This window comes from Pleurodeles waltl, chromosome 1_2 (genome assembly GCF_031143425.1).
Source record: "Pleurodeles waltl isolate 20211129_DDA chromosome 1_2, aPleWal1.hap1.20221129, whole genome shotgun sequence".
In the NCBI taxonomy this organism is placed as follows: domain Eukaryota; kingdom Metazoa; phylum Chordata; class Amphibia; order Caudata; family Salamandridae; genus Pleurodeles; species Pleurodeles waltl.
In genome coordinates this window covers 628,559,046-628,577,095 of record NC_090437.1, presented here as the reverse complement: position 1 = coordinate 628,577,095, position 18,050 = coordinate 628,559,046, and the positions used below count along the sequence as shown (strand labels likewise).

The 18,050-nt window shown below is 46.0% G+C and overlaps 1 protein-coding gene across 20 annotated transcripts in view; it reads left to right on the top strand.

The window, feature by feature from the left end:
- The window catches only part of BLTP1 (bridge-like lipid transfer protein family member 1), a 1,779,540-nt gene that overhangs the window by 405,602 nt on the left and 1,355,888 nt on the right, over window positions 1–18,050 (top strand). For all 20 annotated transcript variants that reach the window (XM_069242474.1, XM_069242454.1, XM_069242518.1 and 17 more), the window contains one exon: window positions 17,730–17,849. In XM_069242474.1, the coding sequence (XP_069098575.1) occupies window positions 17,730–17,849 (120 nt within the window). The remainder of the gene's footprint in view (window positions 1–17,729; window positions 17,850–18,050) is intronic.

The window sequence follows — 18,050 nt, the reverse complement described above, 5'->3', positions numbered from 1 at the left end:
TCTGGAGGCACTGTTGGTATGATACTTTGTTCCCCTAAAAATTAGGGCTAGAGACTCAGATCGATAACACCTTTGAAACGAAGGCGGCCATTCATGTTGGGTTTTCTCTCTCCTTCACATCCCTCAAAAGAGGAGGCAAGACTTCATTGGGTTGCCCTCAAAGGAGCCTTGAGTTGTCCATATTGAGTGCACAAGAGAATTCACCAGCTCTTCATGGGTTTTGCTGGTACCAAGAAAGGTAAAGTGTTGCAAAAGAAAACACTGTTGAGGACGTCGTCATCGCCATAAAAATACGGTTCACAGCACATGTGGCTGTAGATAAACATGCATTGTATACGCCTGCCATCTAGTCCTCGGCTCAGGCATTTGCAGGTTGTTTTTCTTTTAAGAAGTCTTTTGAGTCACTAAATGTAGGGTGATGTATCCCTTGGTAGACAGTGTGCATGGGCACTGATTCCATGTTTGATTGATTGATCTTTTCTGCCATCTGTTTCAGACTCGTATCAATGGGGCTCTGAGAATCGATGTGTTTCCAAAGTTTTTTCACTCCCTCACTGTGAAATTTGGCAACCAGAATTTGAAGAAACAGTTAATGTTTAACAGCCGTATCCCCAGCTGTGTTTTTTCTTTGTTGCCATCCTCTGGAGACTGACACCCAATGACTGAGTCTCTAAATGACAGGGGCACTGCACTCTCCCAGGGCCGGGTCATCTACCTTCGACGCCAGAGAATGTGGATTATCAAAGCATGATGCAACTGAGGCCCTTCCAGAAATGCACCTGGTGCCATGCAAAGGACCCATAGTTGGACCATCAAAAGGTTTGTAACCTCTACCTCTCTCCAGACTACGAGAACACCTTTTGCAAATCCTGCTTTGCCTTTTGTTTGAGGACACACTTACCATTCCGAAGGGAGAGGCGTTAAGCATGATCAACTAACACCAATACCCCTGACATCGTTAGCAAAGAGACCCATTCAGTGCCAAGTAAGATAATGACCCTGCTCTGATCCTTCTGGCATCCTTTCACACTACAGCTGGTCTGGAGGACATCTTCTCCTGAGTCTCTGAATGTGAAGAAAAAGAGGAGACCCTACCAGTCCCTAAGACGACTGACCTTTAACTGACGTCCGTGACCAAGGTTGTAAGGGCATCCAACTCCGAAACTCACTCAGTCTTACAGAAGGCCCCATGCCTTGGCAGAACAACACTCCAGAGACAGTCAGGTGTCTAGCCCCGTGCACTAGCCCTCTCCTATGCGCCACCTCCACCACACTTTCTCCATCTCCATTGCCACACTTCTGCGAACCACCGCCTCCACCTCGGCCAGTCACTACGCTCTTTCTCCAACTCAGACAATCGCTTTGATTCTGCTCATCCTTGTGGTATGTCTTTTTTAGCGAGAGCCTGCCGATGACTATGATGTCGATCCCCTGGGAACTCATACCTAGGCCATTGTTCCGTGGGGGTCATCCCTTTGTTGATACCACAGCATGTAAGGGGAGCTACCTTACTAAAGGTGAAGTGCATGTCTTCCACAAAGACTTTTTTGAAGAAACACTCTCTAAATATAGAGGTGACTGTGTAGGTTGTGCCCATGCTCAAGGGCACGCTTAAATCCTCTCTTTCAGATGTTCAAGGAGCCCATGAGGACACGGATATTAACACCCAGGGTGGAGAAGTAAAAACTCTTCCCCGAAGACGCTGTTTATATCAGGAGCCATGTTCCCTCTGACTCCATTGTCCTTGCCGCCCAGGAAAGGACCTCTGCTCATGCCACAGGCACTGCCTCACTAAATGAGAGTAAGCAGCTGGACGCAGCAGTGAGGAAGGTAGCTATAGGGGCAGTTACTCACTGGCAAATAGGCAGCTCTGTTTGGCTCCTCTCCTGATATGACAGGTTCCAGTGAGAGGAAATGCAGGAACTGGTTAAGCACTTCCCAAGGAACTTAAGAAAGGGAACAATCACCAGGGCCAACATCTTTTGTGCCATAGATGCCACGAATGCAGCCTCACTGGGGTGCGTATATCAGCATCCTTCTCAAACTCAACATCTGGCTCCACATTTTGTCATCTGTTCAACCTCCCATTCGATGGGGATCACCTATTTATGCTGCAGGATGATAAGGTGCTGGGAAACATCAAGAACAACGCCACAAAATCCATGAGCGGCCTCCAGTGGTTCCTTTTGGCGGTAACAACCTAGAGGAGTAGCTAAGGCCACTTCCCCTGTCAGAATCATCAGCATGCAGAAAGGGTATACCAAAGGCTCCTACAGGGTTAATAATAACAAGGGTAGGGGTTGGGGTGGCTTCACTAAAAGGGGTCTTCACCTCCAAACTGGGCTTCTCCACTGAAACCCCCACCACACACACATCTATCTCACTTCACCTGTTGGGGATAGACTCCATGATATCCTCTTCCTTCCAGCTACTGCTCCCTCATCCAATCTTTTACACATACCGTTAGCAGAGAATATCTTCGCCTTCTCCAGGTACAAATGTTCATCCATAAGAGCGCACAATACATAGTGCCCCCTCAGCACCAGGGAAGTGCCTCTCTTTACTTTCTCTTTACCATTAAGGACAGCTCCCTCAGGCCAATCCTGGACCTCCGGCCTCTCAAAATATACATCCTGTGGGAAAATTTTTACGTGACAACCCTAGAGGATGTCATTCCTCTGCTAAAACAGTGACTACATGACAGCTTTAAACATCAGCGATGTCTACATCCACAGGGCTAGCTTCGCATTGTGGTAAGTTGATGATTCATTGACAGTACTGCCTTTCGGGGTTGCCACTGGGTGGTGGGGGGGGGGGGGTCACTAAGTGCCCGGTAGTGGTGACCACGCATCTAAGAAGGGGCAACATTTATGTATTCTCTTACCTCTATGATTGGCTGATCGAGAGTGCAAGCAGGCAACATTGCCTGAAGCTGCAATCTCTCTGCTATACAGTCTTGGGGTTCACCATATATGCCACAGAGTCCCATCTCCCACCCCTATTGGTCCAGTGCTTCCTGATTTCATCCTAAAAACAGTCGCAGGCAAAGCCTACCCAAGGTCAACACAGCGTGTTTGCACTTCAACACCCGTTGCTGCTTTTTCAGCTCAATCGTCAACTTAACAGTTAGGACAGTAAGGTGCCTCCTAGGGTTGGCTGCCTCATGTATAACCATAGTTCCTCATGCTAAGGTCCACATGCACCTTTTGCAGGAGTGCCTCTCGGCGCAGTGGTCACAAGCAGAGTGCCACTGAGAAGATCTAGTGTTGCTAAAGGCTAACCCCTATTGTTCCGTGGAGTGATGGATCAACAGCAATCTGTTGCCGAGCCGGCCTTTCTCATAGGTTGGGGGTGCATTTAGACAATATGAAGATACAGGTCATTTGCAGCAATTTAGTCCTCATCAAGACAGACAACATGACTGCTGTTTACTACCTCCTGAAGCTAGACGGCACACACGCTTTACCGCCCTCAGCACTTGCCCATCAGATCTGGCACTGAGCTGTCCACCACCATGTGTAACTCCTTGTGAAGTATCTACCAGATGTAGACAACAACTTTGCAGAGCGCATCATCAAATCCACAAGTGGGAACTCCACCTGCAAGTCCTTCAATCTATTTTCAGCGGTTTGGCACCCTACAGATAGACCTGTTCACCACTCCAGAATACAAAAATGCCAGAACTTCACTTCCAGGTACCCACAGTCCATGGGGAATGCTCTGTATTGAACTCCCCAGAGATATTTGTCAGTGTGTTTCATCCTCACCCACTTCTTCCACTGCCATATGTGGTGAGGAAGATGAGGTAAACATCCCACACCCTTGTGGCTGTCACTTGCATGCAGCCTTGGTACTCGACACTCATCAAAATGTCTATTAGCCTTCTTGAGGTGCTCCCCAACCGGCTGGATGTTCTCAGGCAGAACTAAGACCAGGTCAGGCATCCAGATCACTGGCAGCTCAACCTAACAATCTGGTACCTGAAGTTTTAGAGTTTGGCTATGTGTAGCTTCCACAGAGGCACATAACTATCATGCAGAAAGCTTGCAGGCTTATAACATGGGTCTGTTATCCCAGAGAGTGGAAAAGGTTTGTTCGCTGTTGCATCCCCAAGCACCTGTGCCTTTTAAAGCCTATTGACCAGGACATGCACGTAAAAACATCAGGCCTTGCCTACCCTCCCATTCGACCACATGTAGCTGCTGTGCCCGTCGAAATTCAAATCAGGAAACATTTGATCTTATTTAGGATCCCTACTGTTGAAGCATTTATGGAGGGCCTCAAAAGCATCTTTCTTCCCATGATACAGTCTCACAAAACATTAATGTAGTGCTCACCAGGCTCTTGAGTCCCTTCCTTTTACACTCTGTCTCATGGAAGTTGTCTTTTCTTGTAGACTTAACTTTCCTCTGATGCAATGGTGAGCTACAGACACTTAGTTTGCATTTGCTTTTCACTTAGGTTCTTGGGGACAAGGGTGTTCTCCAAACTAACACTAAGTTCTTCCCAAGGTAGTATCTCCTTTCCATCTCAATCAGATTATAGAGTTCCCAGTCTTCTTTCGCTAGTAGAGAGATCCCTCCATTTCCTAGTCGTTAAACAGGCTATTATGTACTACATTGAGAGAACCAGGCCTTTTGACAAGCTGGACCAGCTCGTTGTTGTCTTTCAAAACCATATAAGGGTTATCCTTTCTTAGAGGGTGGCACAGTCAGATGGCTAGTCAAATGCATCCAGAAGTGCTATCACAAAGCTAAAAGGACCCAACCTATTCACCTCCATATACAAATGCAAGCAGCAACCTAGTCTGCCCCCAAACATTTCCCAAACTCTATTTTTGTGGAGGATCTTGCCCGTCAACCAACGGTGATTGGTTAAACAGTATTAGGAACATTTGTTCTAGACATCACCATCCAAAGGCTAGTCTCCACTTATGGAAGGCACTGCTTTTCAGACTGCAAATCATTTGTATCTACAGCCACACATGCTGCTACCTGTAAGCTTCTGTTAGTAGAATGTAGTGCTGTTGATCCACATGTTCCCTCCTCCTCCCGTAAGTCTACTTTCTCTGCAGGATACGTTCAGTCGCTAATTCATACCTACCCTCACCCACCATGCGGAAAACAATCTAACATGGAGATGGTGCACATGTGTGCATTGTCCACTAAGAGGAGGACTCGCCATGCATCCTGTGACTCAAAAGACTTCCTTGAAGAAAAACAACAGACAAACGTCTAGACCAGCACTAGGTGGCAGGAGTAAGCTAATCATGTGAATCTACAGCACTACAGGCTATGAACAGATTCTTAAAGGATAGGTAACATTTTCCTTGCACCCTTTGAGGCCTGCGGCCCTATTCCACCAGGGTCAAGGCTGGTACGATGATGCTGGCAAGGGGAAGTACCTCTTCTGGACATCAGCCAGAGTGTGATGCGAGTGTCATTGTTACATATATTCACCAAGCACTACTGTCTAGAGAGCCAGGTCCGGGGAGGGGACAGTTCTGAATGCTCAGTCCTGCAGGACTTTTTGATTTGAGTTCACTTCTTGAACTCTCTACCTTTTGGCATTTACTGCTTGGGTATCTGTTCTAAAAGTGGGGAAGCTGCCATCAAAAAGACTGTTAGATGGGAATGGAGGTCTTGTCAAGTGAAGACGGAGTGTTTATCCAATTGGCTCAACTGAACTGTATTTGAAATGTTTGGATTGCACTGCGAAGACTTGTTTTCTGAGATGTCTACTGCTCAGCCCAGCCTGCAACTCAGCTGAACTTTCGTCAGAATAAATAAGCCAGTGCCTTTAAAATTGTTGCTGGTCCGTTAATTGCTACAATGCTCGTAGTTTCTTGGCCCTGGCATTCCCTTTCCCTTTCAGACTTTTCTACACATTTCAAACATCGAGAGAATCTTTGGAAAATTTCCAGACTTTTCAGTATCTGGAGAATATTTGCAAAATGTCCTAAATATATGGGGCACCAAGAAATCTGCATTTTCTTCTGGCAATTCAGAGCTGCAGAGTTGTTCTGTTCCTAAGTAAAGTTATTTTCTGTTTTGATTTGTTCTGTGTTCTTTACTATACTGATTCTCACTAAAAGAAGGATGTGCCTTGGCTGGGAGAAAGGAGTGGACCTGAGAAGGAATATGGACAGATGGGTTTTGAAGAGGTTTGCAGATGAAATCTATGGGTTCTGGCAAGTTTCTGTCTGCTTGAAGATGTAGATAATGATGATTAAAGAACCTGTCAGTAAGCTTGTGAAATACTGTCCAAAACCACATTTGAAAGAAATTCAAATGATTTTTGCTAGACAGACGTAGGTCGGTGATATTGTCAGTGGTGTGGCACTACAGTACAGTTTCAGTAGACTGTGCATATTTTGCTTTTGTTCAATACTCTGATTTACTGCTGTGTTGCTGTTGAACCGTATGATCGCTCCTTGTAGAACCATTTTTTGATGAGTTAGCAATCAAATGAAGTAGTGTAACTGTTGATCATGTATAGGATCTTTGCTTATATCTCATGTTCCCTATGGCGTACTGGAAAACTTTACCCAAGAAACATCTCGTTCAGACCACTGCCTAATGGCATTAAATGCTAAACTACACCTCTCAGGCCTCTCAGGCCTTTTTGTTATTTTTGATTCAGCCCAACTTAACAAAGAAGCTCAAAATAACCTCTCAGAGACCTTTAAATACTTTAAAGTGTATTCAAATATAATATTTGTTTCTGACAGAGACTTCTAGCTGCAAATTCCTTACCTTAGAATATTCCCAGACATAAGACTAGTTTAGTGTTTGAGCATTCCCCCTTACATGCCGGGAGGTGACGTTGTTCAGCTACATAGTTTTCTGGATAAACAGATGGAATTCACTGTGCTGTGCCTTCCAGGCTGAATCTACAGAAAGTTGAACTACATTTCTTCTGCAACTTCATTGTGAGGATCTGTGAACACTGTGATTTGCCCATAATTGTTTGTATTGACTAACTATTAGTCAGTCAGCGTTTCAAAACAGCATGAGGATGATCTTTGTGCTGCTTTTCTGTTTTCCAGTTTCTTTTACTGCTTACTTTGCAGTTGGCACTGTTGAGAAATGCCTTAACTTTTTTGTGCAATGTCAAAAGCACCCCATTTCCTATATATCCTGTGCCTATTAGATAATCATGTCAGCCAGTGCCCCTTCTTAAATATTAAAAGGACCCTTCATAATCTTGCGGGAATTGTTCTCTAAGGTTTGGAACACCTCAGACTTCCATCTGAGACTTTTGCTGGAGCCTCATGACAGGCAAAAAAGCTAGGCGAGCATCTGCATCTTCAGTCATCTCGATGTCATTACCTAACACTCATTACAGGTGATTGAAAAAGAAAAATCACCAACCTAGTTGTTGCATATACCAAGAAGATCAGCACTAGCATCAAAAGCGTTATAGTTCTGCTCACCCTTAAGATAATCAAAAAAATATTTAACATCGAGAGGAGCGCAGGTGAGGTGTTTGCAATTGAAAAGCATAACATGTTATTTGCCATGATTGTTCAGCTATTCAAAGTCAAAGTAGATGATAATAAAGTGTAGGTACTCGATGTCAAGATCCATGACACAGAGGCACAGACCTAGATTCAAGATCAGATCTGTTGGGTTGTGGTACTCGCTGCACTCCATGACACCATAGAGTGCTTGGTCTTTTACTCATATGTAAAAAGACATCTTAGGCTTGTACCTACAAAGATGATTTTGGTGCAGAGGAGTCGATTCTTCAGACAATCTCAACTACCACACCAAGGCACTTTTCACGTAAAGTACAAGAAAGAGAGTGGACACCATCATTATATCGGATTCTCCTCAGACTCTGAAACAGTCCACTTCAACTGCAATTCAGCCTATTACTGCAACTCTTTATGCTGACTCAGACAACTCTACTAGTTCTTCCACATATAGGTACATAAGTGCTAGATCAACAAACTCCTCAGACCGGTGCAAGCTTGAGGCTGTGGCAGTCACCTGGCCAGCGCCAGTGGAAGTGGAGGATAACAACACCACGGTTCCTCAGCGGTGAAAACTTGGAAATCCCCCAGGCAATGACTTCTCATTTTTCCTTTTACCATTATTAAGTCCAGTATGTGGAAGTATATCAGAGCACATGAAAGAGTGACACAGCAACCCAACTGACAATTGGTGGCTGTCTCTTGTGCAACATGGCTACTCTCTAAGACTCAAACCTTTTGCTCTCATAGTACCAAGGGTGCAATCTCACCACCCACCCCTAGAACATCTTAGGAAAGAAGAAAGAGCCCTCCAAAAAAGGGAGACTTGGAAACAGTTCACAGTATACATAAGATTAAACTTTTATGTGCTCTAGGTACTTCTTAATTAGCAAAAGAGAAACAAAGAAATGAATCAGTCCCATTTTAAATCTTAAACCTGCAAACAAATCCTCTAAAAAGAGTTGTTGCATCAGGTCTTTTCCTAGACCCATCATGGGAACTAGGTCTGCTCCTTAGATCTTTCAAAATGCCTAGTTTTATACACTAAGTTCTCAAAAACAAAGGTCATTTGTAGGGTTTGGGGGTTAAAAATGAAAATTGTCATTCCCAAGTGCTACATGTAAGATTAAAGTTGGCCCCAACTATGTTCTCAAAATACATGTTAATATTAGTTGCTCATCCGGGGGTGGAAGATCTGTGTATTCATACCATTCGTACCAGTGCTTAATTTGAGCTGGTGGTTGCAGGTGAGGACCACCAGCACTTATTTGTTTTATCCTGAACAAGAGAAAACCACTGTTTGGGAAAGGGGGAGAAGAGAAATACTGCAAGACTGTGACAAAAGGAGAAAACACAAATGAAAATTAACAGGCAAGAGTGAGATAAGGAGGCACGAAGTATCTGGTGATGGATAAGAGAATCTGGTTGTGGAATTGAGTCTACGCAGTCTTCGATGTTCTGCACCTTTAGCTTCAAAAGCACTGGCCTGGGGCTTTTCAACAAAACTTTGGGCCCTGGCACTTATTTTTTATATATGTTTATTTTTACTAATTGAGCATTGTTCCATACCATAGAAACATGCTAATGTAGGAAATTGGCTCTGTATATACTATCTCGAAGTAAGAGATAGTGTGCACAGAGTCCAAGGGTTCCCATTAGAGGTAAGATAGTGGCAAAATTAGATCATTCTAATGCTCTATTTTGTGGTAGTGCGGTCGAGCAGTAGGCTTATCAGAGGGGTAGTGTTAAGCATTTGTTGTACAAACACAGGCAATAAATGAGGAACACACACTCACAGACTTAACTCCAGGCCAAAAGTTTTTATATAGAAAAATAGCTTTTCTTAATTTATTTTTAGAACCACAAGTTCAAGTTTGAAGTAAATACATAAAATGCAAGGTACTCCACACAGGTAAGTTAGGAACTTTGAATTAGAGCAATAACATATACAGTTTTTGTTAAAATGGCAATTAGCTATTTTAAAAGTAGACAGTGCAAAAATTAACAGTTTCTGGGGGAGGTAAGTATTGGTTAGGTTGTGAGGTAAGTAAGACACTTACAAGTCTCCGTTCCTGGGCATAGGCAGTCCACCGTTTGGGGTTCAAGGCAACCCCAAAGTTACCACACCAGCAGCTCAGAGCCGGTCAGGTGCAGAGGTCAAAGAGGTGCCCAAAACACATAGGTGCCTATGGAGAACAGGGGTGCTCCGGTTCTGGTCTGCCAGCAGGTAAGTACCCGCGTCCTCGGTGGGCAGACCAGGGGGTTTTTGTAGAGCACTGGGGGGGGACAAGTAGCCACACAAAACACACCCTCAGAGGCCCAGGGGCGGCCGGGTGCAGTGTGCAAAGCAGGTGTCGGGTTTTGAATAGGAATCGATGGAGGGACTCTGGGGTCACCCTGGCGGTGCAGGCAGGCATGGGGGTGGGGGGGAATTCTCAGGACAGCCACCACCTGGGCTAGGCAGAGGGTCGCCTGGGGGTCACTCCTGCACTGAGATACAGTTCCTTCTGGTCCTGGGGGTTGCAGGTGCAGTGCTTGGTCCAGGTGTCGGGTCCCTTGTTACAGGCAGTCGCGGTCAGGAGGAGCCTCTGGATTCTCTCTGCATGTGTCGCTGTGAGGGTCCAGGAGGGTCGTCTTGGGCTACACACGAGGTCGCAGTCGCCTGGGAGTCCTCACTGTGGTGTTTGTTCTCTGGATCTCGAGCCGGGGTCGTCAGGTGCAGAGGGTGAACTCTCAGCTTCCGGCGGGAAGAGTGAAGTACTTCAAAAGTTGCAAGAAGTTGCAATATTGTTACTGTTTGTTGAGCAGAGCCACTGCTCACAGGAGTTTCTTGGTCCTTAGGTTCAGAGTCCTCTGAGGCTTTAGAGGTTGCTGGTTCCTGTTCGATGCAGCGCTGTTGCAGTTTTTCGAGTCAGGAGACAGGCCAGTAGGGCTGGGGCCAAAGCAGTTGTCATCTTCCGTCGTCTCTGCAGGGCTTCCAGGTCAGCAGTCCTTCATGTTTCAGGTTGCAGGAATCTGATTCCCTGGGTTCTTGGGTGCCCCTAAATACTAAATTTCGGGGTGTGTTTAGGTCTGGGAGGAGGGGGGCACATCCCTAATCCCATTGGGGGAATCCTCTAAGACAGAGATGGAGGATTTCTAAATGCAGGGGTCACCTCAGCTCAGGGCACCTTAGGGGCTGTCCTGACTGGTGGGTGACTCCTCCTTGTTTTTCTCATTATCTCCTCTGGACTTGCTGCCAAAAGTGGGGGCTGTGTCCAGAGGGGCAGGCATCTCCACTAGCTGGGATGCCCTGGGGTGCTGTAACAAAAGGGGTGAGCCTTTCAGGCTCACCGCCAGGTATTACAGTTCCTGGAGGGGGAGGTGAGAAGCACCTCAACCCAGGCCATAGAGTGACAAAGATACTCTCCCCATGTGGCCAGCAACTCGTCTGGTTGTGGCAGGCTGGCAGAAACTGGTCAGCCCAACACTGGAAGTCTGATTGGTATTCAGGGGGCATCTCTAAGATGCCCTCTGGGGGCATTTTACAATAAATTCCACACTGGAATCAGTGTGCATTTATTGTGCTGGGAAGTTTGATACCAAACTTCCCAGATTTCAGTGTAGCCATTATGGAACTGTGGAGTTCGTGTTTGACAAACTCCCAGACCATATACTCTTATGGCTACCCTGAACTTACAATGTCTAAGGTTTTGCTTAGACACTGTAGGGACATAGGCCCTCATTCCAACCCTGGCGGTGCTTCCAGGGCTATTCTGACCGCAGCGGTAAAGCCGCGGTCAGAAAAGGGGAACCGGGGATTCCGCCCCCTTCCCGCCAGCCTGTTTCTGGCGGTTTTCACCGCCAGAACCAGGCTGGCGGGAACGAGTGTTGTGGGGCCCCTGGGGGCCCCTGCACTGCCCATGCCACTGGCATAGGCAGTGCAGGGGCCCCCTAACAGGGCCCCACAAAGATTTTCACTGTCTGCTTAGCAGACAGTGAAAATCGCGACGGGTGCCACTGCACCCGTCGCACCCCTGCAACTCCGCCGGCTCCATTCGGAGCCGGCTTCATTGTTGCAGGGGCTTTCCCGCTGGGCCGGCGGGTGCTCTTTTGGAGGGTGCCCGCCGGCCCAGCGGGAAAGTTGGAATGGCCGCTGCGGTCTTTTGACTGCGGTGTGGTCATTCGGCGGCGACCGCCGCCCGCCGCGGTCAGAATGACCGCCATAGTGCTCATTCACATATGTCCTCACCTGTGGTATAGTGCACCCTGCCCTGGGGCTGTAGGTCCACCTATGCCACAGGCAGTGTGAGGTTGGCATGGCACTCTGAGGGGAGTGCCATGTTGACTTAGTCATTTTCTTCCCACCAGCACACACAAGCTTTGAGGCAGTGTGCATGTGCGGAGTGAGGGGTCCCCAGGGTAGCATAAGACATGCTGCAGCCCTTAGAGACCTTCCCTGGCATCAGGGCCCTTTGTACCAGGGGTACCATTTACCAGCGACTTATTTGAGTGCCGGGGCTGTTCCAATTGTGGAAGCAAAGGTACAGTTTTAGGGAAAACAGGGGTGCTGGGGCCTGGTTAGCAGGGTCCTAGCACACTTTCATTCATAACTGGCATCAGCAAAAGGCAAAAAGTCAGTGGTAACCTTGCTAAGAAGGCATATTCCTTACACATGCTGATAACAGAAAATATTCCTGAATTTTCAGGCAACCGTGACTGTACTGACAAACCTATGGCTTCATGCCAAGTACAAGAAATTGAAATATGTACTCACAAAGGACACAGTATTTAAAGGCAACTCTGTTTTCAAACCATTAATATATTTTATTAATGAATAAATAACAATATAATTAGGAGGGACTGTGCTGGGGTGAAACTAATGTGACTGATATGTTAGAATTCTCTATTACTCCACTGGGTGTTGTACTTTGTACTATTCAGCTATTATAAACCATATTTCATTATATCAAAGATGTTGCAAATAATATCAACAGAGCAAAACGTTGTCAAAGCACAAGCAGCCTGGAAGGGTTTTGCATCAATCATGGGTGCAGGTCTTCAGTTCTTGCTGTCTTCGGTCCGTCTACCTCAATTTCCTGTAGTCGAAGTCTTCACTTGATCTGTGTTCCTGGTGTCAGGGGGTTCCCTAAACTCTGAATATAGGGGTGTGAAGAGTAGTAACCAATGGGCTACTTACCCTCGGGATCACTACGCCCCCTAAATGACCACTTCCTGTGGGGAGTGGGCATCACCTTGTCCCAAAGTTCCTAATTTCACCACACACAAGGTGGTGGAATTCTCCTTTTTGTGTTCATGTCGGACTACCCCCCTCTCCCCCCCAGGGGTGTGTCTATCCTGCAATTGCAGCATGCCACCTGACTATCTAATTTCCCACCTGTCCTGGTGCCAAATGGGCCTCAAGGCAGGGTTTTTCCTCTCCCAGGTCTGGAGGAAACTGGGGTTGCATATCAAAGTGTGCAAGGACTTTGAAGTCCCTGGCCTTGGTATGCAGATTCACTAGCCATCCTGCTGGCAGAGGTGATAACCTTTCCTGCCAGAGCAGTCTTGTTTTTGACCTCAGAGAGCAGGGGTCTTTCATCCATGGAGGTCAGAAACCCATCTGTGGTGGCAGGCTGGTTGAGACCAGTCAGATAGCTCAGTAGAGGACTAGTAGGTTTTCAGGGAGCACCTCTAAGGCACTCTCAGGGTTCATGCATAATAAATCCAATACTGGCATCAGTATTGGTTTGTTAAGCAAAGGTGTCTGATACCAAACACCCTTATTTTCTATGCAGCCATCATGTAGCTGGTTCACTTGTGATGACCAGTGTCCAGTTGATGTTCCAAGATGGCTGCCCGGTCGCCTGTACTGTCTTGTAATAGAAGTAGCCTGACAGCATAACACACCTCGTCTCCTGATGCCAAATGGGCCTTTCCCACCTCTCCTGGTACCAAATGGGCCTCAGGGCAGAGGGTTGTCTTTCCCAGGTCTAGGGGAAGCCGGGGTGGCATATGAAAGGCAGCCAGGAATTTAAGGTCCCTCATCTTGGTATGCAGATTTACTAGCCATCCTGCTGGCTGAATTAATCACACCTCCTGCCAGAGCAGGCATTGTTTTTGACCTCAGAGTGCAGGATGTCACCTGCAGGGGGTCAGAAACTCGTCTGTGGTGGCAGGTTGGTTAATACCAGTCAGCCACCACACTGAGAACTAGTAGGGTTCAGAAGTACCACTAAGGTACCCTTTGGGTGATGTATTAATAAATCCAACATTTGAATAAGTTTGTGTTTATTACTACAAGTTGTTTGGTACCAAACACCATAGGTTTTAGTGAAGCCATTATGTAGCTGGGTCACTACCAGCGCCCAGTACATACCTTAAGATGGGATTCCCTGCTCACTTGTAATAACTAGCAATTAAACTAGACATTACACGGGCATATCTGCTCATGCAGACATGTCCTGACACGTATTATAACGTACCCTACATTCTTAAGGCCTGCTGTAGGGGTGACTTACATATAATACATGTAGTGAATTTTGCATGGCACATGTTGAAGGTGCCATGTTGTGTTTTCACTCAGGGCTTGCACCCTGCCACGCAGTCTGTGATGGGAGGCTGTGCATGCTTTGTATGTGGGTCCCTTAAGGTGGCATAAGATGTGCTGAAACCCTTAGGGATCCTCTTTAGTACCCATGCCCTAGGTACCAGGGGTACCATTTGTAGGAAAGTACCCCTTGTTGACATGGTCTCTCCCACTTTTTGTCTGGTATTTGATGCAATTTTGACTGAATGTGCACTGGGTTCCTGCTAACCAGGTCCCCAGTGCCAGGTCTTTCCCTAAAACTGCAATTGTTCCCCATTTGGCAATACCTTTGGTCCTCATGTAAGTCCTTAGTAAATGGCACCCCTGGTACCTAAGGCATGGGTACCAAAGAGGGTCCCCAGGGGCTGCAGCATGTATTGTGCCACTCTTGGGACACCTCACCTAGAACATGAAGAATGCCATTGCAGGCTGTGTATCAGCGTGCAGCTAAAAGTGAAATCATGGCATGGCACACAACCCGTGTACCAAGTCCCCTAACACTGCATGCAATATATGTAAGTCACTTCTACAAGCGGAGCATATATACCCCTGCTTTGTCTTTGTCGATTCTTAGACATACAAAGTGATCAGAGAAGCCATTTTAAGTGCATGTGCTGGACACTGGTCAGTACGAACTCCCCAGCTACATGATGGCTTCACTGAAAATAGGGATGTTTGGTATCAAACATCTCGTATTAATAAACCCTCACTGATGCCAGTGATGGATTTATTAATACATGCGCCCGGAGGTGCCCCCTGAAAATCTACCAACTACCCGTGTGGGGACTGACTAGTTTTAGCCAGCCTGCCACCACCAAACAAGATTCTGGCCCCCTAGGGTGAGAGCCTTTGCTTTGGATGACACCCCACCCAACAGGATGACCTGCAAATCTGCGTTCCAAGGCAGAGGGCTTAAAAGAAGCCCACCGCCCTTGGTATGCAGATCTGGCTTCACTCAAAGGAGAGATGCCGACCTCTCTGCCCCAGGGCCCTTTTGGCACAGGGACAGGTGGGAAATTTAGTATTCAGAGAGGTGTATCCACCCTTCAGGTCAGTCCCACCCCTAAGGTGAGCTGCCTGATGTCTACACCACATTTAGGAGTCTGCCATCTTGGTTTTTACAGAAGTAGGAAGTGGTCATAAAGGAGTAGGGCGTAGTGACCGCAAGGGTAAGTAGCCCATTGGCTACTACTACACACTTCCCTAACCACCCCTAAATTCAGTTGTTATGGGAGTCCCTGGCACCAAGAAATCAGATTCCTGCTGACCTACGAAGAAGGATGGCCAAGAGCCGCAAAAGCAAAGCCTGAGGAAGAAGTACCTGACTTGGGGCCAGCTCTGCCGGCATGCCTGCTGTTTCTGCTGATTTGCACCAAACTCGACTGTTCCTCTAAAAGCCTGGGAGGCCTGTCTTCTCCAATGGAGCAGCGGAGCTGCTTCCCTGCATTGTGCAGGCACCCAAAGGAGACCTGAGAGAACTCCAGACCTCCAAACCTGACACCGGAAAGCACCGCTGCACCTGTGTGACTAGCCTGAGTTGAAGTGGGTCAACTGTGCCAATGTGTCCCCATCCCTTCAGAGAAAATACCCAATTTGGACTTGCCCAGTGTGGACTCGCCGATAGCCTCTGCCTGCAGGCACCCTTAACTGCAAGTGCTCCGGTGGCGAGGGCCTGAGGTGTCCCCACGTCCTTGCACATCCCAAGATTGAAACTCACTTGTTGGTTCCCCCAACTAGATCCCCAGTCCTCACCTGCAACAGCTTTTCGTCTGCACATTGGGCCCCCAACGAAGTACTATACCTCTGTACCCGGCGGCCGCCTGGTGTGACCTGTTGGTGTGGTCCTGACCCTTGCCCAATGCTCACCTTAAGTCCAGGAGATTGGTCCTTTTAAGTCGCTGTACTGTACCTGGTTGCGGTCTTTGTTTTTCCTCCATAGGATAACATTACAGCTTCCAAAACTTGCACTGTGTTGAAGTTTTTCTGGTGGCAAAATATATGTGTAAAGATACTTAATATTTTTGTATATTGGTGTGGATCTCCTTCTTGAATTGTGTCCTAAATATTTGACTGTGTGTGTATTTGCGGATGTCTCGCACTCATCTCTGATAAGCCTTTAAGCCTAAGGCTGCTCTACCACACTGCTCCCTAAATGAGCACCTTGGAATTGCTAGAGCAAGCCCCTGTGCACTAGTAGGAGAACCCCCAGACTCTTTGCACAATATATCTCATACAAAGAACCAGCTTCCTACACCATGTACTAGGGACGTACAAGGGTGCTAAAGTCCTTTGACAATTGTGTTACAATTAGACATACTTTGTTTTAGGGAAAGAGCACTGCCACTCAGATATGGTTAGCAGGTCCCACTGCACTGTCAAGAGTTGTAAACCAGCATCTAGTAGTTCTAAAAGGGGGCAACACATGGTGGTACAACTGCAAAGAAGTGTAGATTCCTACACTCTTTTTATCCTTTATAGTCCATAAGCACAGAGATAGTTGCACATGAACAATCTTCATCTAAATGGATAGCATCCTGTCTGTTATGCTGTCTAAAAGCAAATGTCACCACATAGTCAACCTAAATCTCAAATAACCAGAAGAAAGGCAGTGACTGTATTCTTACTTCGAAATGTACAAATTGCAGCAATATGAAAAGCATCATACTGGAGATCAGGACATACATTTACAAACAACTTTTGCCTAGACTCAGACATCAAGATGGTACGCATAAGTAGGACAAGTGTTCTTATATAACCAATTTGTTAAAGCTATTCTCTCCAGCTACTTTTTCTTGTATTCAGTCTCGCTTTTTCTGATTACAAACGTTCAAGCAGAACTTTTTTTCTTCTGTTCCTTATTCATGAATATCAGCAAAGACCCTTGACGGAGGAAACAAACTTACTTGTAATCCTGGTTCACAGTAATAGTAATCTGTGCTGAATTCATGAGCAGCCGTCCATTCTCCCCTGCTAATAGGAGATCGGATAAACAGAACTGTTCTTTGCATTAGAGCCAATGCTTGCTTTTAAGGATGAACTTTAAATCATTTGCATGGAGCTGTGCCTTCCAGCACAGCTAGAACAGCTTGAAGTGTGAAAAGCACATCTCAGATGTTTCGGTCTCTTTAGCCTGAACGCTGTTTTTGCCTGTCTAACCATTTTTTTAGCCTGAACACTGTGTTTGCCTGTCTAACTATTTTAGCTCTGATTATTTTTTTTTAAATGTGTTGCATTACAATGTGTTGTAATGTGGTTACAGTACTGGTATTTTGTTTTTGTTTTTTTTATTAAAAACTACAGGAAATGCCTGCCAGTTTAAATTGATGTAATTTAGTTTTTAGAGGTGTTACCCAGTTTTCCAAAAGATTTTTGTCTAGTGGCGAAAAACTGTTAAGGGATCCTGCATGGGGCAGGGATATGCAGTGTGCTTGAATTAAGCAAAGCTTATTATAACTTAGATTCAAGATCACGTTCCTTGCGTTGGAGCGAGTATTCATTAAGTGTACCTAAATCAACAAACCACGCTTACTGTTCTAAACTGTTCAGTAATTGTTGTTCTGACCAATGGGATATGTATTTCTGTTCTGACCAATGGGATGTGTATTACTCTTCGTCTGTAAGTGTTACTCAGATATGCCATTTCTTTTTTTTTTTTTCTTTTTTTTTCTTTGTATTTTATTTTAGCTGAGTTGTTATCCAGGACCGTGCTTTACCCCTGATGATTTGAAATACACCATGACTCGTCTTGCAGCTGATGGCGCAGATATCTTCATTGTGGAGCATGGCTGTGCCACAAATATCAAAGTAGGAAAATCATAATTTCAGTGTTTTCCAAGATAATACATTTTAAAATGTTGTTTTCTTGTGAAGGAAGAAAATAGCCATTGTACATGACTTGAATATTGGAAGAACATCCGAATCTAAATTGAGGAAACATGTAGCATCAGTTTTTAATATCAATATAACCCTAATTCCATATTAAATTATTCATTGCAAGGATTTCCA